A 23367-nucleotide genomic window follows, 5' to 3' on the forward strand; every position below is an offset into this window, starting at 1 on the left:
TTCTAGATTGACCTATCTACCAGTAAACTTGCCTGATGAAAGACTGCAAGTTCACAGCAGACTTCCCCTTGAACTGAGCTCCCTGCCCAGGCTATTTTACAGTAGGCCTCAGATTAAGAAGTGGGTTGAATTTATCAATTTTGTTCTTACTCATTACTCAATATACAAGAACAGTTTTAGTCCTCAGGACTCACTTGATTTGTGACCCAAATCTGGGTTTTTGGCACCTGCTTCTGCTCTTTACAAAGCTTCAGGAATCTGCTGTACTTTAAACTTTTCTTATCCTACAACATAGTCTGGAACTCCAGTTCAATTTTTGAATGGAGTACTTTGGCAGGTGGAGCCTATCTGTTTGTTTACAGATGTTTCTCTCTATGCTGATCAAAGATGAAAAGATGACTCACTAATTTTTCCTTGGATTTCCTATCACAACTTGGTATGGTACATTTTCCATGTCTTTATGGAATATTTGTGGAACTGAGCTGTCCTGTGCTATATTTCCTCTGATATGGGGAGAGTAAAGCCTATCCAGACATTTTACAGAAATTTTGATCTTATGCTGTCTTAAACCTATATTTTCTCAGTTTTGTATGTGGAGAGGACTTTTTGATGAGATTTGTATATGTATGAGGATGATGTGGGAAGTTTGAAGAGAAAAAAAGAATACAAATGTTGAATATAATCCTTTTCACCTTCCCTCTTCACTGAGCCATGTCTTGTAGAATATTTAAATGGTGCAAAAGTACAAAGTGGTATGAGGTACCTTTTACTATATCATTTTTTTCTATTGTTATTCCTGTTGTTGGACTGAATAGTATGGAAAAGCAATTACAAAAAAGTAAAAGGAATGCCTTAACTGAGCGAAAGCTTAATTTAGATTAACTAACAAATGTAATGATAATTGTTCTGGACTGGAGGAGCTGAAGCATTGATTATTTTTCCTCTTTATGAAGAGGCCTCTCTTAGATCTGGATTCAAATACAGGCATATTGGGTTCAATTCTAAGGAGAATGGCATTGAGAGAAAGGTGTCAGACTCTTTTTTGAATTCCCTGATTCTTTTTACACTCTGACCCCAGACACAAGGGCCTATAGAAAAGGTTACTTAAAGCTCAGACTTGACTCATATCTAATATCTCTAAAAAAGAGCAAAATGATATTCAATTAACAGTGTAGAAGGTACAGACAGAGCACAAAGAACAGATTTAGGAGTGAAGCGTAGGGAGGAATGTAATGATAAGATGATTTGGTAAGAATTTTTAATAATGGAAGGGGAATGTTTAAAATCAAAGGTATATAATCCTATGTATGTTTGAAGTAAAGTAGAAGTTTTAGTCTTTATCTGACATATATTAACTGTATCATTATGGGTCAGTGGTATCTCTGTTTCCCAAAGAAATCTCTACTTTATGAAAAAGTTGCAGATTCATAAGACTGAATGAAGTTCCATATTTGGATCTCCCTTCATTGAATAAATCCTTGAAGCAGATACTCCCCCACTCTATAAAGGAAGTTTACCTATTTTCTGATGTTTCTTTCAAAAGTACTATTTTTAAATATTACAGCTGAACAAAAAGTATATGCAGTATTTCATAATAGATTTTTTCTGATACCTGTTTGACGATCTATAATACTAGTATTTCCAGAGGATGGCAAGTGCAATAAGATGTTTCATCTACTAAATAAAAATGAAGACATTCTCTTCCATCATCTGGAAATCAAATTATTTAAAGACTCAGGAAACACATTAGAGTAAGTTTCATGTGGAAACTGCTTATATTGACTGATGATGTTTATCCTTCAATCTTGAAGAAGCCATATCATCAGGGAGATGATGCCAAGACATGCACATGAATTGGATTTGAATCAGAGGATGTGCAATGCTAAGCCATTCCTCCTGATCCAACTGTTTGCATGAATCAGTACCACTGGCGATAGCCCTGGATTCAGGGGAATCAGGGTTAAGTGACTTTCCCAAGGTCTCCCAGCTAGTGTGGCACAGTGGCTAGAGCACTGGTCCAGGAATCAGAGGATTGGAGTTTGAATACAGACTCAGACTCTTGATGCTTATCTTGATGCTTAGTATGTAACATTGGGCAAGTCACTTAATCCTGATTACCTAGAATCCAGGGCCACCTCCAGTTTTCCTGATTTATATCTGACCACTGGACTCAGATGGCTCTGGAAGAGAAAGTGAGCCTGGTAATTTAACATAGCACTGCCCCACTCAAATATAATTTATGTGCTTGTCATGGCTTCTCCTCCCTGAGTCCTGGCCTTTTTCCTTTTAGTATTTTTGCAAGGCAATGAAGCTAAGTGGCTTGCCCAAGGCCACACAGCTAGGTAATTATTAAGTGTTTTAGTCTGGATTTGAACTCAGGTACTCCTGACTCCAGGGCCGGTGCTCTATTCACTGTGTCACCTAGCTGCCCCCGGCCTTCTTCAAGAAAGAAGGACAAGCATCGTCATCATCATCATCCTGAAAGAAATGACCACATCATATTTGTATGGCCATCTCTCGCTTCCCCCCCCCCCCTTTTATAAACCAGAAGAACCTCATTCTTCCTTCAAGGACGAGAACAAGTTTTACTGACCCATTTATACCTCTTTAACATTATAGAAAGCATTGTTTCATTTTATCCTCACAATAGTTCTGTGAATTCGCTAGTCTGTAATACAACCCCCTTAAAAAGATCTTGATTTTTAAAACATTGAGGTGTTTATTTGAAGTCCCACCAGTATTCTGAATACAGATTAACCTCTACTCCGAAACTAGCCAGCTCTTTCTGAGTCTATCCTCTGAAATGCTGCAGTTTCAATCTTAAATGAATACCCGTGAATACATAAATACAGGGACTACATAAAATAGAGAAACAGAATCAGATGTTCTTCCGTTTTACCTTTTCTTCTCCTCAGCTAACTCTCAGCATCCTTCAGTTTTGAGTCTGCTGGAATCCTTAATCCGTGAGGGGAAGCGGATTGGAGGGGGTTCTGGGCAGTCGCTGGGAGGCGTGCCCCCATCGCTATGGTGACCGATTAGAGGAGGAGGCGGGCTTTGCCGGCACCTGGTGCGGTGGCGAGAGCGCAGGCGGCGGAGGAAAGGAGCTGCTGGTCAGTGAGCAATGTCAGACTCACGGGAGAAGGATGCGGACCGGATGGTATTCGTGGGCAATTTAGAGAGTAGGGTGAGCGAGGAGATCCTCTATGAACTCTTCCTGCAGGTAACAAGCCTTCTTTCCCCTAGGCGTTTGCGGAGGAGGTGCGGGCTGGATGGCTAGGGCAATTGAGATTGAACTTTTAAAACAGTAGCAGGAGAAATGGGAAGTGAGCAAAACCGAGAAGGCGGTACTTTAGCCTCTTCCAGCCCGGAGAACAAAGTACCGCCTCCTTGGTTTTGCTCACTTCCCTTTTCTCCTGCTTCTGTCTTAAAAGTCCAATCTCTATTGGCCCAGCCTCAAGAATTTGGGGCCAGGTGTGAAGGTTTGAACCTGCGTTGTAAGTCAGGAGGCATCTCAAAGGCAAAGGGATCCTGTTGCCCTGAAAAGGGACCCTAGGGTTCCCTTCAGTTCCCTTAATTTTGCTGATGATGAAACAGACTTAGAGAGGCTGATTTACATATCCTTACACATAAGGTTATGAGGCAAGTCAGTTAATGAGTAATTATTAGCAATTTTTATCTGCCAGGAAATATGCTAAACATTGGAGTCCCAAAGAAAGGGAACCCCGCCCCCAACAAAACAAAACAATCTCATCTGCTCATAGAACTCACACTTTTATAGGGTTCACAAATTTAAAGGAAGCAGTGTGCATAAAAGAAGATAGTTATAACTTTTAAGAGAAAGGTTATCTTAGAGGAATGTGGAACGGATTTAATTTCAGTTTATTTATTCTCACCTTTTTCATTTTATATATGGGAAAAAGAAAGCACAGAGAGGTCGTTACTGGTTTCTAATTGCAAAGAAAATGACAGAGCTGGAATTCAACTCAGACCTCAAGCAAATTTTGTGGATTTTTCCCTGCTCAATGCCAGAATGCAGATTGAGTTTATGGCATCACAAGTTTAGAATTGAAAGAGACTTTGGGGGAGGCTAGGTAGCACAGTGGATAGAATACCCACCCTGACTCGACCTGAATTCAAATGCGACTTTAGACACTTAATAATTACCTAGCTGTGTGGCCTTGGGCAAGCCACTTAACCACATTGCCTTACAAAAACAGAAAGAAAGAAAGAAAGAAAGAAAGAAAGAAAGAAAGAAAGAAAGAAAGAAAGAAAGAAAGAAAGAAAGAAAGAAAGAAAGAAAGAAAGAAAGAAAAGGAAAGAAAGAAAGAAAGAAAGAAAGAAAGATCACCCCATGAAACACCACCATTTTACAAACATGAAGCCTAGTGTAGAAAAAGTGATTTTTCTCAAGGTCAAGAGGTAGTAACATCATAAATAGAATTCCAAACTAACTCCTACAGTGTACTTTCAATTGTATCATGTTGGGATCATTTCCTTTCTGTGTGACTTAAGGAGAATTATTTAACTTTATGGGGACTTGATTTCATCATCTAAGATTAGGATATTGAAGTTTATGATTTCTGGGTTTCCTTCCAATTCTAAAGCTATCAACTTATATGATATTCTTCTCCAGGCTAAATTAAGTCATCTAAGCCTATTTTGTTCTTTTAGCCCTAAAAATCCTCATATCATTTTATCATAGATTCAAAACTAATTCAATTCCATATTTTAGAGATGATGAAACTAATGGGGGAGGGTGTCAACTCAAAACCCCTGACTCTAAATTTAATGACTTGTCTTACTTCCAAAAGAAGGAACTAAAATTTTCTTGTCATCTGAAAGTAGGAAATCTTGATGACTGGAGCCATATTAGTCATGCTTTGATGGAAATATCAATCAATTAATTATTCAGCAGTTTTTTTTTTTAGTTTTTTTTGTAAGGCAAATGGGGTTAAGTGGCTTGCCCAAGGCCACACAGCTAGGTAATTATTAAGTGTCTGAGACTGAATTTGAACCCAGGTACTCCTGACTCCAGGGCCAGTGCTTTATCCACTACGCCACCTAGCTGCCCCTATTCAGCAGTTTTTTTTTAAAGACTCCTGCTATCAGTTTGTTTTTGTTTTTTGTTTTTGTGCTTTTTGCAAGGCAATGGGGTTAAAGTAACTTGCCCAATGTCACACAGCTAGGTAATTATTAAGTGTCTGAAAACAGATTTGAACTCAGGTCCTCCTGACTTAAGGCCCTGTACTCTATCCACCTAGCTGTCCTGTGCTATGAGTTTGAATAACAGAAAATCTTTTTTTAACATATTACTGGGAAGTCAACTTGAGTATATATCAATACACAGTAAAAATGAGAAATGTTAAAATATATGTATCTGAAGAGATCAGTTGTAAAATGACCTTTGACAATAGTGTCAGAAGGAGATAGTTCATTTCAAATACTCTCAAATTCATTTTTTAAACTATTAAGCAAAATGGAAGGACTGAATAGACTACATATTGTCTTCCAATTCTAAAACCAGTGTGTCTTTTAGAAGATGTTGACACTTTCAAGTGTGAGATTATTCAATTAAGTTAAATTGGTTTAGGGGACCATTGATTTTTTCAGAGATAGCCCCACATTGTCAGTTTATTGCATTCTCTCTCTCTCTCTCTCTCTTTCTCTCTCTCTCTCTCTCTCTCTCTCTCTCTCTCTCTCTCTCTCTCTCCCTCTCCCTCTCTCCCTCTCTCCGCCTTCCCTCCCTCTCTTCAAATCTGATTGCCTTTCATAGAGGTGTAATTTGTAAAAATTCATAAAGGACACTTTTCTCTTGTTATTTGTTGCTGTTCTTGATTTTAGCAAGATTTTTATATCTATAATGAATCTTTATTGAATGAAAACTCATGAAATAAACATGGACAATGATATAGAATCTGAGCTATAAAATTACCATTAAAACTGAAGAGACTTTGTTTTTAAGTTATCATTTAAAAAAGCACTTTTTAACAACCTTCATTGTGTCTTTTTTCTTTTTCTGTTTGAGATTATGAAATTTTTTATCATATCTAAAGATATCTCTCCCTAACTTCTTTTAGGAAAAGCCAGTGGATTTGACAACAAGGAAATCATTAATGGACTTTGAAAGAGCAAATGCAGGAGAGTAGTAAAAGCAAAAAAAAAAAGTACAATGGGGTTGACTAAGTTGGAGGATGATGAAGTGGAGGCAGTAAGTATGAGATATTTGGGTAGTAGAATTTTTATAGTAAAGGGTAGAGAGAGAGAGGGAATGCTAGCTTTAAGATTTAAGGTAAGATAATGTTGAGAGAGATTTTGTGGGGAATTTGTATTTGTATAACCAAAGGATATTTGGAATTTAAGGGAATGAAGAGGTAGGAAAAAAGAAATCAGAAAGATAATAAAGGAGGATCCCAGGAGATTTCAGAATAATTATTTCAGGGATATTAATGGTTTAAAAAATTCACTGTCATGGACTTAATATTCAACTACATGTAGGAGCTATATAGACAAAAACTAAACTGTTCTTTCCTCTTGAAGAGTTTATGTTCTATTTGGGATATATCAAAATACAAAATGTATACAAAGTAAATGTAAGAACTTTATAGATAAATCATGATGGATTGGAGAAAACAAAAGGAGTGTTAATTAGGAGATAGTGCTGGAGCTGAGCTTTGAAGGAAGCTAGATTTACTGATAGACAAAGGAATGTTAAGTAAGAATCTACTTAATATATAAGATAGCTTGTAAGAAGCAAGGAAGGGAGCTAGAATGTCATGTGAGGAATAGCAGATCAGTTTTCTTGTAATGTTGAATATGTGAAGGAAAATAATGTGCAATATTGAAGGAAAGGTTGAAAGGAAGTCTGGAGACAACAGTCAGGGGATTTCCATTGGTGGTCAGAGTCAAAACAAACCAAAAATGATGGAACCAGTAGGTGGTAACATAGAAATTGAATGGCTAGGTGGCAAAAATGGATAGTTCAGGTCCCAGAGTCAGGAAGATTCATCTTCCTCAAATTTGTCCTCTTACTAGCAAACCACTTACTAGCTGTGTGACCCTGGGTAAATCACAACCTTGTTTGCCTCATTTTCCTCATCTATAAAATGAATGTAAGGCAGCTAGGTGATACAGTGGATAAAACACTGGCCTTATATTGAGGAGATCAGAAATTCCAATCTGGCCTCAGACACGACATTTACTAGTTGTGTGACATTGGACAAGTCATTTAACCCTAATTTTCTTGGCTATCTCCAGTCGTCCTGTTTCATATCTGGCCATTGCACTCAGATGATTCTGGAGGAGAAACTGAGGCTGGTGACTTAGCACAGTACCTCTTCACTCAAATTCAATTCATATGCTTGTCATGGCATCACCTCCCTGATGTAATGCTCTTTGAGAATGAAGGACAAATATCAACACCATTATCAAAATAAACTAGGGAAGGAAATGGTAAACTACTCCAATATCTTTGCCAAGAATACCTGAAAAGGGGTCATGAAGAGTTAAGACAGACTGAACAAGTTAGAACAACAAAGTCCTGGGTAGAAAAAAGCTGATCATAAAGAGATAACATGTGTTTATTAATATGTATATATATATATATATATAAACAGCTGACTAAGCACATCTTTTTATCTCTTCTCATTACTTATTTGAGAAATGAGGTTTTTATTAGAAATACCTTATTGCTATTGCTTCATTGTCTGATATCTTTTAGTAAAATATAATTTTCTTCCCTCTCTTTTAATTTGATCTATTTTTGCTTCTACTTTAGGATAGGGTGGCTGCTCTGTACAATTTTTTTTTTTGCTTTAGCTGAAGCATAATATATTCTTTTCTAGCCCCTTGTCTTTACTCTGTGTGCATCTCTGTTTCAAATAGGGTTCTTGTAAACAATATATTGTAGGATTCTGGTTTTTGATTAACTCTACTATTTTATTCTGTTTTATGGTAGATTTCATTCCATTCACATTCACAATTATGATTACTACCAGTTTATTTCCCTTCATCCTAATTTTCCTCCTGTTTGTCCTCTTTCCTTTTACCTTGCCCTCCTCATCAATGTTTTACTTGAGTCTACTACCTCCCCTAACCTGGCCGCCTTTCTATCAGTCCCTACTCCCAACGCCCCTTTACTTATTCTCCTCCCCTCCTGCTTTCCTGTCAGGCAAGTTATATTTCTATATTCAACTGATTGCATATATTATTCCCTCTTGGAATCAATATTGATGAGAGTAAGGTTCAAGAGTGCTCATTACCCAAACCTCCCATCTCTGCCCTTTCACTTTAAACAGTCTTTTTCATGTGAAATAATTTACCCCATTACTTTCCCCTTCCTTTTGGGTCCTCATACTTATCCTTTTTTAAATATCATTCCCTTAAATTCACCTTCTACTCATACCTTCTATGTATCTTCTTCTTAGTTGTACTATTATTGATAATGCTTTTTAAGAATTACATGTATCTTATTCCTGTGTAGGTATATAAACAATTTGGCTTGATTGAATTCCTTTTATTTTCTTCCTCCCCCCCCCTTTTAAATCTATTTATGCTTCTTTTGGGTATTGATATTAAAAGTCAGATTTTTGATTTACTTCTAGTTTTTTCCTTATGAAAGCTTGAAATCCTCCCATTTCACTGATTGTCAACTATTTTCTCTTCATGTAGTAAACTTAACTTTGTCAGGTTTGCCTTCTAGAACGTCATGTTTCATAATCTCTGATCCTTTAATGTAGCTGCCAAGTCCTATGTAATCCTAATTGTGACTCATCAATATTTGAAAGCACTTCTTTCGTGTCACCTCTAGTATTTTTTCATTGTCCTGATAATTATGAAATTTGACTCTAACATTCCTGTGGAGTTTTTCTTTTGAGATCTCTTCCTTCAGCTGATCTTTGCATTCTTTCAATGCCTATTTTGTCCTCTGGTTCCAAGATATCAGGGTAGTTTTCCATGATAATTTCTTGAAAGATGTCCAGTCTCCTTTTGATTATGACTTTCAGGAAGTCCAGTGATTCTGATATTATCTCTTCTGAATCTATTTTTTTTGGATCAGTTGCTTTTCCTATGAAATATTTATGTTTTCTTCCTCTTTGGCATTCTTTTGAATTTGTTTGATTGATTATTAATGTCACATAGAGTTATTAGCTTCCACTTGCCCAATTCTATTTTAAATTTTCCTCAATTAACTTTTGCACTTTCTTTTCCATTTGGCCAATTCTACTTTTTAAGCAGTTTTCCAGGGTATTGACTCTTTCCCCCTAATTCTATTGCATCATTCTTATCCCCCCCTTTTTCTTATCTCTTATATGATTTTTAAGCTCCTTTTTTAGCTCTTTACATGAGCTCTTTCCTGGGCTTGAGACCACTTCCCATTTTTCTTTGGAGTTTTTCCCAGAAGTGTTTTGACATTGTTTTCCTGTGAATTTGTATATTGGTCTTACCTGTCACCCTAATAATTTTCTAATCAGATTCTTTTTTTATGTTTTTTTACACTCCTTTTTTGACCATTTCCCTCTCTTTTAAATATGAACTCTGCTACCAGAGTAGAAGGGCCATTAGCTCAAGCTTCTTGTGCCAATGATTACAAACCCCATGGTGCTAGGCTCAGGTTGTCAAGGTTCACAGGGGACCCTCATGTTTTGTGCTGCACTGAGGCACTGAAGTGGGGGAATGACTACCTGCCTATCCAGGGTTATGCAGAAGCACATGGAGATCTGGGTGCTGGAGGATGCCTACCAGGCATCCAATGTAAATGGGGGTCTGACCCTGCTCCAAGTACTGATCTCCCTGGATTCCTATAAATCCCATCTAAAATCCCGCCATTATTCTTAATTTTAATACCTTCCCTCTTTCAGTGATTTCTTTCCACTATATATAATTTTCTTTGTTTATATTTGGTTACATTTTGTTTTCTCCATTAGCTTCTTAAGGACAGTTACTGTCTTTTGTCTCATTTTTTTATCCTACTGTTTAGCACAATGTCTGGCACTAGCCAACATATTATTGGAATGATCTAGATAACAATTTTACAGAAATGTGAACACTTTTTTTGTCAAAACGAGGATGAAAGTCTTCAGAATCAAGACATTTGAAGATCATTTAATGGAATGGGTTTTATGTAGCCTGGGAAAGGAAAGATTTGGAGGGATTCAATTCTTTTCTTCCAAGTATTTGAAAAATTCTCATATGGCAGAAAGAAAAGACCAATTCTGCTGTGCCTCATATGGCAGAACAAGGAGAAATGATCAAAGTTGCAAGTAGATAAGTTGAAGTAGGGATGATAGCAGACTTGAGATAAAGAAAAACTTCTGGACAATTAGAGCTACAGAACAGGAAATTGAAATTCCTTGGAAGATTTTAGCTTCACCTTCAAGCAGAAATATGTTTCATATGCATTAGAGGACTCTTGTTGATGTGATGATAGTACTACCTGATATCTTCCAGTTGTGAAATTCTATGATTAAGGGGTTTCTCAAATTATTTCACATTTCAAATTCAAGTTCCTTTTTATGTAAATCTGGTTCTCTGTGATCTGAAGGTTTTTTTTTTAATTTAATATTGGCAGTGTGAATAAGTAAGAAAAAAGAATATTGACAGTATATGTGAGGAGAAAAAAATGGATGTTAAAAGACCACTTGTTCTATTCAGTTATTTTCATATTTTTCTAAGAGAGCTATGATAGAATTTATACTATGCTTTATTGTATTTTTATTTAGTTTGTTAAATATTTCTCTGCAATAAGGTTGATACCTCTGATCTAAAGACGTTAAGTATTATGTTTAGAAACTGATCTGTTATTAAAGTTAGAACTATTGACCGTGTATTTTAGATTTCCAGCTGAGTCATGTAAGAATTTTATTTAAAAAGAGTTTGTCAATCAAAATATGAGGTATCTAAACTATTTCAAATTGAACCATTCTTTTGTGTTGACATTCTAATGAAATGCTCATATAACAAATTGGATTTATGTTAATACTTATAAAAATAAAATATAATTTTTAAGATAGAAATTCTCTAATTGGTTACAAACATGAGATGACTTTCTGATAAAAATTTAAGAGTGTATATATTATGAGATACATGACTAAAATAATGGTGATATGTTAAATTCTGTATGTGATTTCTTGTTTCCCCAGCAAATGATTCCCTTGCATTCGTTTAATATACTACAAAAATATTAGCAGGAATATTTAGATAAATATGAATTTACATGTATCTTTCTTTAGTCATCTTTGAGATTATGATTTATAATTACCAAACTGACTTAAGAGTAAAGAATATCTTTTGAGATTTATAACAAAATAACTTTTAAGTTCATTGCAGGCTGGACCATTAATCAGAGTTACCATTTGTAAGGACAAAGAAGGAAAACCAAGACCTTTTGGATTTGTCTGTTTTAAACATCAAGAATCAGTATCCTATGCTATAGCTTTATTAAATGGAATTCGTTTATATGGTAGACCAATTAATGTGCAGTATAGATCTGGTAAGTTCTATATTTCTTGAATTCGTATTGTGACTTGTGGTACTTCTAATTTATTTTGTCCTTAGTACATAAGTCAAACAAATAATCCTAATTGTTCTACCAAATTTATTGAGACATGAGAGTTTTGTTGCAGTTATTCCACAATTTTATTGTGTGAATGAATCATTAAATCCCTTTGCACCCTGGGTTCTTCATTTATTACATGAAATATTTGGAAAAGTTTATCTTTTGAGACCCTTACCATTTTGTTTTAATCTGATATATTGTCGTTTCATTCATGGTTTGTATTTCTTATGGTCTGATTTCCCCCTTTGTACTAGAAACATTGCCTTCTTGGGAGAAGAACTTGTCTCAGTTTATTTCTGGCAAGTGGAAAATTAGCTAAATAGGTACTCTTTTTGGGAATAGTCTTTAATATGCTTTTTAATGAGTTCAGTGGATAGTTTCTGTATGGCATCAATGTACCTAAAGATTTACCCAACATATTTGCCATACCTCATTCCTTTTTTTCATTCCATAATATAGAGTTGCATTTTATATATCAATGCAGATTGTTAAAACATTCTACATAAAAGAGGCATACTGATAGTTTATTTCTTTTTGATTTTTTGTTTGTTCCATTTACATTTTTGTTGTCATTGTATATGTTCTTTTTTCTTTTTTTTCAAGACAATGGGGTTAAGTAACTTTCCCATGGTCACACAGGTAGGTAATTATTATTAAGTGTCTGAGGTTGAATCTGAACTCAGGACCTTCCAACTTCAGGGATAGTGCTTTATCTACTATGTCACCTAGCTGCCCCTGATAGTTTAAAAAATGTAAATATTATCATATACTTTTGCAATTTTTATGAAATGTGGTACATTGAATATATAGTACTTATAATCAGTAAAAAAATGTATGTATGTGAGGGAAGGATTATATGCTATTCTTTCATCTGAGGTCATAGATATATATCTTATCTACATATACATATATATTAATCCATGACCATCCTATCACTTTATTAGATTTAGAGATAAATTAGAAAAAACTAGTTAGGAAATTAACATTAACATCTTTTTTGTCTTTTGTAGGGAGTTCTCATTCAACTGAGTGGAATAAACGAACTGCTGAGAAATATGTTAATATAAATTCACAAATATACAGGTAATTAAATAGTTTGTGGAAGAAATTTGATAGTAAATATATTCTAATGAAAATGTGAGCTTTATGCATATGTGTATGCAAATACAGATATATATCCATATCCAAACCTCTCTCTGTGTATGCACATATACATGTGTAAAAAGTAAAGCCTTGCTACCAAATTCAGGAACAAAGTAAATTAGATCTGTTATAAACAAAGAGAAATAAAAATCTAATATTTTAAAGGAAATATAAAGAATTATTTTTCAACTTCAAGTGGTATGCCATTTAATACTTTATATTCTTTTTTATAACTATATTGCTGGGTTAAAGATTAGTAGAGTAGACTTCTACATTGCCCTATTTTTAGTCATCTGATCTGAAAAAAAAGATATAGCTGTTTAATTTCTTTTTTTTTTTTTTTGCAAGGCAAATGTGGTTAAATGGCTTACCCAAGGCCACACAGCTCTACATAATTATTAAGTGTCTGGGACCGGTTTTGAACCCAGTTACTCCTGACTCCAGGGCTGGTGCTTTATCCATTGCTCCACCTAGCTGCCCCTAGCTGTTTAATTTCTAATAGCATTCCTAAAGGGTTTTAAGGCTCAGAGGAAAGATCACACTGTGTTCCTTCCTCAACATTTTTATGGTGGCAAGATCTAATTATAATAATTATCAAAGGAAACTAAAAACTCTAAAAAGAAAAAATCATCATGCTCTACATAGGCAACTATCGCCTTTGTTTAGATAGTGCCTGATCCACCCATCCAAATAACAGATGCATACCCTGGCTCTTCCTGTCTCCCCCACTTCTCCACCCATTAGAGTATGCTACCACTGTCATAGGAACAATTGAGGTAGCAAGTGGAAGGAAAGCCATAAAATCCAAGAACACTTTAGACAAACTAGTCTTAAATAAGAAAGAAAGGAAATAAAAATATATTAAGCATCTTATGTGTGATAAATATCATTTAATTCTCACAGTCTAGAGAGGTAGGCATTATTATTATTTCCAATTTATATTTGGGGAAATGGAAGCAGACCAAAGTTAGGTGAATTGCTCAGTGTCACACAGCTAGCAAGAGTTTGAACTGTATTTGGTTCTTTGCCTTGAAGCTATATTTAGAAAAATAAAACAGTCCTTGTTACCAAGAACTTAATATTCTAAAATGGAAGTTAACTCGGAATATTTCAATTGCAAGTTAAATGGGAAAATCCTATATTCTTTTGTAATTACAAGACAGAGGCTGGTACATCCTCTTTAATATTATTTCTACTCATCAGTTTTTCATGTTCACTATTTGCCATAGATTTGAGTGTCAAGTATTATCTTTTCTGAGTCTTCAATAGATGTGATTTTTAGCATCTTCTGCAGGAAGTTGCAAGACTGTGTCTCCAAAGATATTGCTTCCCAAAAGATGACTGGACAGTGGACTAGAAGCATACTATCCCAAAAGCTCTTAAATTCAAAGTCCTGGGTTGTTTCTATTGAGGTCTACAGGTGGTCAATGTTATTGTTGTCATGGTGGCAGTGGTTTGACTTTTCTGGCAAATGCTGCATCCTAGAAAAGAGCTCTCTCTCTCTCTCTCTCTCTCTCTCTCTCTCTCTCTCTCTCTCTCTCTCTGTATGTGTCTGTTTAAATTTAAAATAATGTTCAAATCTCTAGATTTCAGTGTTCTTACTTCTTTTAATAGAAATGAAGACTTTCTGTCAAAATCATTTCCTATACAAACCTTTACAGCAAATGACAGTAACTTTGCTCAGAAATTTGGCTCTCAGAATATGGTAAGTTTAATTTTTGTTGTTGTTGTTGGTTGGGGAGAGGTACCAATTTATTTGTGGTTTCTTTAGCATAAGAAAATCCTAATCTGGAAATTTCTTTCACCTGCTACATATCAGCAATTCCTCCATAACTTACAGTCTAAGAGAGATAATCACTAGAGCATGAGGTTGGCCATGATCATACAGCTATGTGTTAGACTCGGACCTTCAACCCATGTCTACCTGATGCCCAAACTATTTCATAGTTCACAATATCAAATTAAAATATGAAGAAAGGGAAAATCTGTAGAGCAAATTCAGTTGTTTTAAAGTAAGAAGTTATTCTGAGGAAGTAGTGTGAGACTTTCATCATGCCTCTTATAGTGTGTTGATATACCACTATATTATCTTTTTTTTTGAACTCACTAGTCACTATATTATCTTTGCACCTGAATCCCTACATATCAGTTATTTCAATAAGTAAATGGCAAGGAGAAATTTCAGTAACCAAAATTTGTCACTGGAAAGAAGTAGAGATCAGGTATATGGCCATCATTAACTGAATGTTTTTTATATTGTAATTTATTTTCTGTGGCTCTTCTAATTACAAAAAGTTGTGTGAGCTATTTTCTATAAATTGTTTTTATGCAATTATGAGATAGAGTACTAGAGGAGAAAAATAGTGGTAATATTGATACCACTTTGACCTAATCTGGAAACTTTAACTTAGCTGTTTGTGGTCTGAGCTGGTGGTTTATAAATCAATGAATGAGCATAGTAGAAAAATTGAACCACATCCACACCGACATTCTTATTGTAAATGAAACAAGACATACAAATTGCAGTAAACTGAAAGGATAGCTTTAAAGATTCTCTCACTTTTAATATCTCATTTTTATTGATTTCTTTTGATTTTATGACATTATTTTCCAAATATCTTCTTTCCTACCTCCCATACACACTGAACCTTGTAAGTTTAACCTTTTAAATTTATTAGTTGTTTTTGTATTTGAGATTTCATTAGTATGAGTATTCCTTCTGTAGGTGTGAATAAATTCCCATCACATGATTCTTGTTTATTTTCCTTTGATTTTTTCTTGGAGTCAGGAGACTAGGAATTTGAATCTGGCCTCAGATACTTGATACTAACTAGCTGTGGGACCTTAGGCAAGTCACCTAACTCTGATTGTCTCACCTTCAGGGCCATCTCTAGCCATGCTGATACATATGTGGTCTCTGGACTCAGATGACACTGAAGGAGAAAGTGAGACTGGTGATTTAGCACAGCCCTACCTCCCCCCACTTAAATCCGATTCATATACTTGTCAGGGATCACCTCTCTGATGTCATAGTCTTTCTTGATAATGAAGAACAAACATTACCCATCCTGCTAGTGGACTTCCCCACAAACTTTTAATATTTGACTTTTTATTACTTGATCTGCTTATAAATGACTATTTCCTTTTCTGGTTACTTGTATATTTCCTCTATTTTGATAAACACTATTTTGCAAGTATAATTTAACATAGGAGTAAGCATGATTTCATTAACTTAAGGAGCTCCCGCATGAGGGAACTCCCTTCTACCAATACAAATTAGTACCTTCTCTGGAATTTATAATTTTAAAGATTTATGTAGAGCACTGACAGATTAAATCAGTTGACCAGGGTTACATAATCAGCATGATTCAGAAGTATAACTTACATCAAAATATTGGTTTTTGAGGATTGCTCTCTATCCAGTAGGCCTCCCAAGTGCTGCTGAACCAGATTAAAATGAAAATACAAAATATTTAACAAAATAAATAAATATGCAATAAAACATAGGTAACACAACATTTTAAAACTGTCAGTATGGTCAGAAAGGATACTTACATATGGATTAACTACCCTTTTATTTGAGTTTGACTCTTCCATAGACAATTCTGCTTCTGCTTCTTCTCCTAAGCATGAGTGATCGTTGGCAAAATTTTTCAGCTTACCCAATATAAATATCGGTCTTTTCATTACCATTTTAAATTTTAGTTCTAAATTATAACATTATATGGTTCGCAGTCATATCACATTAAAAGGATCATATTGATATTAAATAAATTAATATTTGCAGCAATAAGTAGTTAGGTATTGTTAAAAGTTTTCATTTATTTAAATGCTATTTAGGGTGATATTCTACTCTTATTGTCATGTAGCAGATAATCAAGATAAATATACTGAGTGAGCCTGTTCAACTGTAAATCGTAGACTGACCTGTGGATATTTTTTATCCTTTTGTTTTTTTCTTAACTTTAAAATGACTGATACTTCAATTCTCTTATACGTAAAACAAACTTTATAAAAAATTAATAACTAAGACACTTTCTCCCTAAATGTACTATCCATATAATACCATTATGTCATGTATTTTTATTTCCTTTTATATCCATTACATAAGTTTCCCAATTATGCATGACCACTGTGTCTACTTTACCAATAAACACTTTGGTTTAATAAGCACTTTTGTATTTAATATATAAAGATTGTTATATTTATTGTCTTGTTCTTATACATAAATCTTTTCTTTAATCATAGCACAATCCTATATACAATCTGATGGCCCAACCTTCAAAATGTCAGATGACACCACAACTAGCTTCAAGTCTTTCTGTATTATCGGTGCTAAATCCTCTTTCAGATTTGGAAGCTAGAACAAGTTCCTTTGAATGTGTTCACCAAGCAAGTGATTGGGACTTTTGCCTAACGAATAAAAGAAAATGGCAGCCAGAAACTAGTGATAGTAGCGCAGAGGATGACATAGGAAAAACAAGAGAATGTAACCCTCGAAAAAGGAGGAATAAGAAGAGGAAAAGAAATTAACATTGTATTTAAATGAAAGATTTAATCTATATAACACTTGAAAGAAAATTAAATTTTTGCACAGTTAGAATAATTATGATATGTGATTTATTTTTAGATGTATATTATATGACCAATTTGATATTGGTATTTAATTTCATGCTTTGAATGAACAAAACTTGTAAATGATGTATTAGCATGCTTGTCATCTATTCTTGACAGACTCAGCTAAATATGTACTTTGTTTATGGTTATGGATTTTTACTTGCCAATCAATCAATCAACAAATAGTTATAGAATATCCTCCTGGTATAGGGTACTACATGCTATTCAATCCAAGCTCTCTACATAGTTCTCCTTATCTTCAACAAATCATACTTGTAAGAACAGTGATTATTTTTTTATGCATAAAGGTAAAGCAAGAGTTAAAAATGCAGTTTGCTAACTAATAAATAGTATCAATCATCTTCTTTACACTTTTCATAATTATTACATTCTTTGACTCAACTTTTTTGCTAAGGATCTTTGAGCTATGGAGATTCTAATGAAAGACTGTCAATCATGAAACTGCTTATTGGATGTTTGAATGTTTTAGTCTATGGGAATAAGTCTATGTGCCATCATGTGCAGGTAAAGTTGGATTTCCAATTTTGGTTTTTATTACCAATTTTCTATTTTTTTTGCTATTTTTACTATTTTACTATTTTATCATTTTTCTATTTTTATTACTGGCTTTCTATTATAAGTATCACCCTTAACTGATTTGCTAGCATTTAGGGTAAATTTATTTTAGTAAATTTTATTTTAGTCTTGATAACCTAAATCCCTGCTAAGTGAACTTAATCTTTTTTCCAGTCTGTTCAAGTTTGAAATTTTCTAAAACTATTTTGCAATTCAGATTATTATAGAATTGGTATTTCAAGTTGGGATAAGAGATTATACCATTAGGAACTAGAATTAATTTGTCAAATAATTTATAATAATAATTTTCAATTATTACTAATCATAACTTATAATAAATTACATTACTGTATAATTTTCAAATGTGAATCTTTTATTAGATTAATCCTGTAGTTGTATAAGGGACCTGAATAAAAATAATTTTAAATTTTATTTATCAAAGATAATTGAAATTGATTTGTTTGAGATTATTGAGATTAGCCTCTCCAAATTTATAGATTATTCATTAATATTAGGGAATTCTTTCATCATAATGTACTGACAATCATATGCCTAAAACTTGAAATATATACATTTATATTTAATTAAAAATTATATATTCAAAAAAGCTACAAGTAATTTACAGTTCACTAGGTTAACAGAGCATAGATCTGCATACTTCTAGAGAAGAAGACCTGAGTTCAAATTCTGATTCAGACAATAAATATGTTATATCTAAGTAAGTCACTTAAATTTTTCTGCCTCTGTGTTCTCAACTGTAAAAATGAAGATTATAGTTTGCCTTTCAGGGTTGTTGTAAGGAATTGTACTAAGCTCTGTAAAACACTTAGCAAATATTAAATCACTGTATAAATGCTAGCTACTAGTATTGAATTATTATTATTATTATTATTATTATTATTATTATTATTAAAAAGTTTAATTATATTTGTGAGCAGTGTGAAATTTGTAAACATGAAGTTTTGGACATCATGAAAATTTAAAATATTGAAAATGTGTAGAAAGTAAATGTGATTACATTGTAGAGAACTCTTAGATGAGGAAATTTCCTCTACCATTATAGGCTGGCACACTCTTTGAAATATATTCTTAGGCAGTTAAAATTGTTTAAAACACTGAAAGGTTAAGTGACTTGCCCAAGGTCACGTAATTGGTATAGCCAATATGTATTAGAGAAAGGAATTTAACCTAGATCTTTCTGACTGCTTTTCATTACTGTATAATATGATTTATTCTTCAATCATTATGCAACCTGGAAAACAAAAGTAACTTTTCTTTTCAATTTTTGAAGAATTTGTTAATTTAGAATTAAGTCAGGGGAGAAAGTATTTTTACAGCAGCAGCAAAAGTGGGAATTCTTAGCAAAACAAACAAAAATCCAAATTTCTCAAGATTTTTCATGATATAGACTTTTTTAAAGTTTTTTTTTGGTAAGGAAAATGGGGTTAAGTGGCTTGCCCAAGGCCACACAGCTAGGTAATTATTAAGTGTCTGAGACTGGATTTGAACCCAGGTTCTCCTGACTCCAGGGCTGGTGCTTTATCCACTGTACCACCTAGCTGCCCCATGATATAGACTTTCATATGCTATATTCCTCTCTCACCTTTTAGCCCCATTTTTAAATATTCAACTCCCACCCCTTAGCGCCATCTTTCAATATTCAACTCCCACCTATGCCCTGTCCACATGTATTCCTTCTAAATGCCCTAATAAATAAGAAAGTTCATTTGTATTATCAGTATCATCTCCTCATTTAGGAATACAAACAATTCAACATAATTAAGTTCCTTATGATTTATCTTTCCTATTTTTCTTTTTATGCTTCATTGAGTCTCATATCTGAACATCAGATTTTCTATTCAGCTCATCAGGAAAATTTGAAAGCTTCCTATTCCATTGAATGTTCATCTTTTCCCTTGAAAGAATATGATCAATTTTACTGGGTAGTTGATTCTTGGTTGTGTCCAAGCTCCTTTGCCTTTGGAATATCATATTCCAAGACCTATGATCCCTTAATGTAGAGACTGCTAAATTTTGTGCTATCCTGATTCAATGATAATTGAATTGTTTCTTTCTAGTTGCTTGCAATATTTTCTCCTTGACCTGGGAGCTCTGAAATTTGGTTATAATATTTCTTTGAGTTTTCATTTGGAATCTCAGGAGGTGATCAGTGGTTCTATTTATCTTACCCTCTGGTTCTAGAATGTCAAGGAAGTTTACATTGATCATTTCTTTTTTTTATTTTTTTTTCATTGATCATTTCTTGAAAGAGGGTGTCTAGGCTCTTTTTTGATCATGTCTTTCAGGTAGTCCAATAATTTTAAATTATCTCTCTTGGATTTATTTTCCAGGTCACTTGTTGTTCCAGTAAGATATTTCCACACTGCCTTCTAGTTTTTCATTCCTTTGGTTTTTTTTGTTGATTCTTGACTTCTCACAAAGTCATCAACTTCCCTTTGCTCAATTCTTTATTTGAAGGAATTATTTTTTTATTTTTTATTTTTTTTTAGTTTTTTTGCAAGGCAATGGGGTTAAGTGGCTTGCCCAAGGCCACACAGCTAGGTAATTATTAAGTGTCTGAGGCCCAATTTGAACTCAGGTACTCCTGACTCCAGGGCTGGTGCTTTATGCACTGCTCCACCTAGCCACCCCAGGAATTATTTTCTTCATTGAGTTTTTATATTTTCTTTTCCATTTGGCCAATTCTGCTTTTGAAGGCATTCTTCTACTAAAATTGACTTTTTGTACCTCTTTTTTCTTTTTGACTCTGTCTGGTTTTTAAGATGTTATTTTTTCACTATTTTGTGTCTCCTTCATCAAGCAGCTGATTCATTTTCATAAATTTCCTACATCAGTCTCATTTTTCTTTCTAACTTTTCCTCTACCTCCCTTATTTGATTTTCAAACTTCCTTTTGACTCTTCCATGGTCTAAGATCAATTTATCTTTTTCTTAGAGGTTTTGAATGTTGGAATTTGACTTTATTGTCTTCTAAGTGTGGGTTTTGCTTTTCCTTATCACCATGGTAACTTTCTATGATTAGATTTTTTTTTCTTCTATTGTTTACTCATTTCCCTAGCCTAAGATTTGATTTTAACTCTTTGTTAAGGCAAGCTCTGCTTCCAGAGTAGAGGGCTCACTGCTCAAGCTTTTGTTGTTTATTGCAGTTATTTTCAGAAATACTTCTAGGACCTTACATGTTTTCAGTTCTTGCAAGATGGTATGATCTAAGGAGAGGTTTTTACTACTCTCATGGCCTGTGCTCTTGTCTAAGAGTGACAAGCACTTCTTTTGACCCTGGAACTGTGGAGATGATCTCTTCTCCCTTGTGGCAGCAAGCTCTATGGTGCTTTTGCAATTTCTCCTCCTGAGACTATGACCCTAGATTGTGATCCAGACCAGAGATTGGGCAAAGCAACAGAGTCCTGCAGAGAGATCCCTTATAATCTCCTTTTGACCTCCATCCTCTCTTTGACCTGAGAGCTCCAGAAACATCTACCATTGCTTATTCAGTGATTCCCAAGGACTGCTTCTGGTCTGCTGGGAAATGGGGCTGCAGTACTGAGGCCTGTGCTACACTGTGTTCCACTCTTACCTTGTGCAGACTTTTCCTATTAACTTCAAGTTGTCTTTGGCAGTCTCTGGACTGAGAGGTTGCCCTACTTCTGTCTCTGAATTTCTGGGACCAGTCTGCTCAGGTGTAGTCTGTGCTTCATTGTACTTCTCTCTCACTCCAATCCAAAAGGTCTTTCCTGGTGATCTTCTAAATTGTCTTAGACTGGAAAATTGTTTCATTCCTTTTGTGAGTTTTATAACTGAAGAATTTTTTAGTCATTTTAGAGGTATATGGAGTAGTTTGGGGAGAGCTTGGAAGAGTCCCTGCCTTTTCTCTGCCATCTTAGCTTTGGCCCCCTGAAGCATGCTATTTTTCACTTTCTTCATTTTTTAAAATTCAATTCCTCTTTGACAAAATGACAAATATTGAAACATTTTACTTAATTGCACAGGTATAATCTTATATAATTGTGTACTATCTTGGGGGGGGAAGGGAGGAAGTAAGAGGATAGAATTTGGAATCAGACCTTTAAATAAAAGTGTTAAAAATTAAAAAAAAATTGAAAAAGGGAAAAAAAGAAAAAAAATTTTTAAAAATGATTATCATGTAGTCCTCTTGCTCAAAAACCTATAGTGACTCACTATTACATACAGAATAAACAACAAACCTCTTAGCCTGGAACTTAAGGACATGGATAAGCTAGGTTCAATGTGTATTTTAAACCTTATTCTAAATTACTTTCCTCCATGTAATTATTTCTATGGAAATTAGTCAACTATCTTTTCCAGACTTAAACTCATATTTCCCTCTTTAAATTATTTTCACAGGTTATTTGTCTATGAAAATGGTAACATAAGAGAAACTTCTTAATGGCTGTAGTTAGTATATATCTCTAGAGGTAGATCCCTCCTAATAACGTTTTTGCCCTGATATTTTGTAGTGGGTCTCACATAGGGCCATTGACAAAGGATTTAATGATTTGGAATTAGGCAGTGATCTTTCCCTTCCTTTCCCTCCTTTCTTATGAAAGCACTAAGGAGAGGGAACTACTTCAAAAAGAATTGGTCCCTGGGGCAAGAAGAATCATCCGTTTATAATACTTTAAAAGGAGCAGCTTTATCCTCTTTCCTATCTTTCCTTTTTTCTCTAAAACAAATAGTTTGAAACTATTCTCTCCTTCTTCCTTTTCTCCTTCCCCTTTCTTCCTCTCTTCTCTCCCACTGATTTTTCTATGAGATAGAATTGGTGCGCTATTCATTACCCTGGAAGAAATGATGACTGCATTAGCAGCTGCTAGACCCACATTGATATAAAATAGCTTAAATTGATCTCAGGCCTCTCATTATTTCTCTCTCTCTCTCTCTCTCTCTCTCTCTCTCTCTCTCTCTCTCTCTCTCTCTCTCTCTCTCTCTCCCTCTCCCTCCCTCCCTCCCTCCCTCTCTCTTCTCCCTCCCTCCCTCCCTCCTCCCCCTTGTATCTCTCTCCTTTTCTCTATTTTTTCTTTCTTTGTCTGGCTCTGTTCCTGTTTCTTTCTTTCTCCTCTGTCTCCTGTCTCTCTCTCTTTGTCTCTGTATTCCTCTTTCTCTTTTGACCAAAAATGTCTCCAAAGTAATCATGAGCTATGGGATATGGGGAAGCTTGAGAGTTATGCTGGATAATTATTCTTGGAAGAAAAAAGTAACTATTTGTAGGAGGATGTGTATAACCCGTAGTTTTGTTGGCCAGATGATGCTGCAAAGCCAAGTGAAACATTAAATGCTTACTTAATGATCTGACTAAGAACTTCATGTCTTAATGTTTTACAAGGTCTTTCTGAAGTTAGTTAAACCCAAATCCTCCCCTTCCACTTTTGGTAGTTTTTCCTAAGGGATTTGTTGAACTTCTTTCCTGCTCACCACTTGTGGAACTCTCCTATTCTGGCT

At 34.5% G+C, this 23367-nt stretch overlaps 1 protein-coding gene across 1 annotated transcript; it reads left to right on the forward strand.

The window, feature by feature from the left end:
• Window positions 1-3016: 3016 nt before the first annotated feature.
• Window positions 3017-18213, forward strand: RBM11 (RNA binding motif protein 11). The gene is made up of 5 exons (XM_074232052.1): window positions 3017-3220; window positions 11326-11488; window positions 12565-12637; window positions 14312-14402; window positions 16946-18213. Exons 1-5 carry the CDS (start codon window positions 3122-3124, stop codon window positions 17228-17230), a joined length of 711 nt encoding a protein of 236 aa, XP_074088153.1. The 5' UTR covers window positions 3017-3121; the 3' UTR covers window positions 17231-18213.
• The last annotated feature ends 5154 nt before the right edge of the window (window positions 18214-23367 follow it).

This window comes from Macrotis lagotis, chromosome 1 (genome assembly GCF_037893015.1).
Source record: "Macrotis lagotis isolate mMagLag1 chromosome 1, bilby.v1.9.chrom.fasta, whole genome shotgun sequence".
In the NCBI taxonomy this organism is placed as follows: Eukaryota; Metazoa; Chordata; class Mammalia; order Peramelemorphia; family Peramelidae; genus Macrotis; species Macrotis lagotis.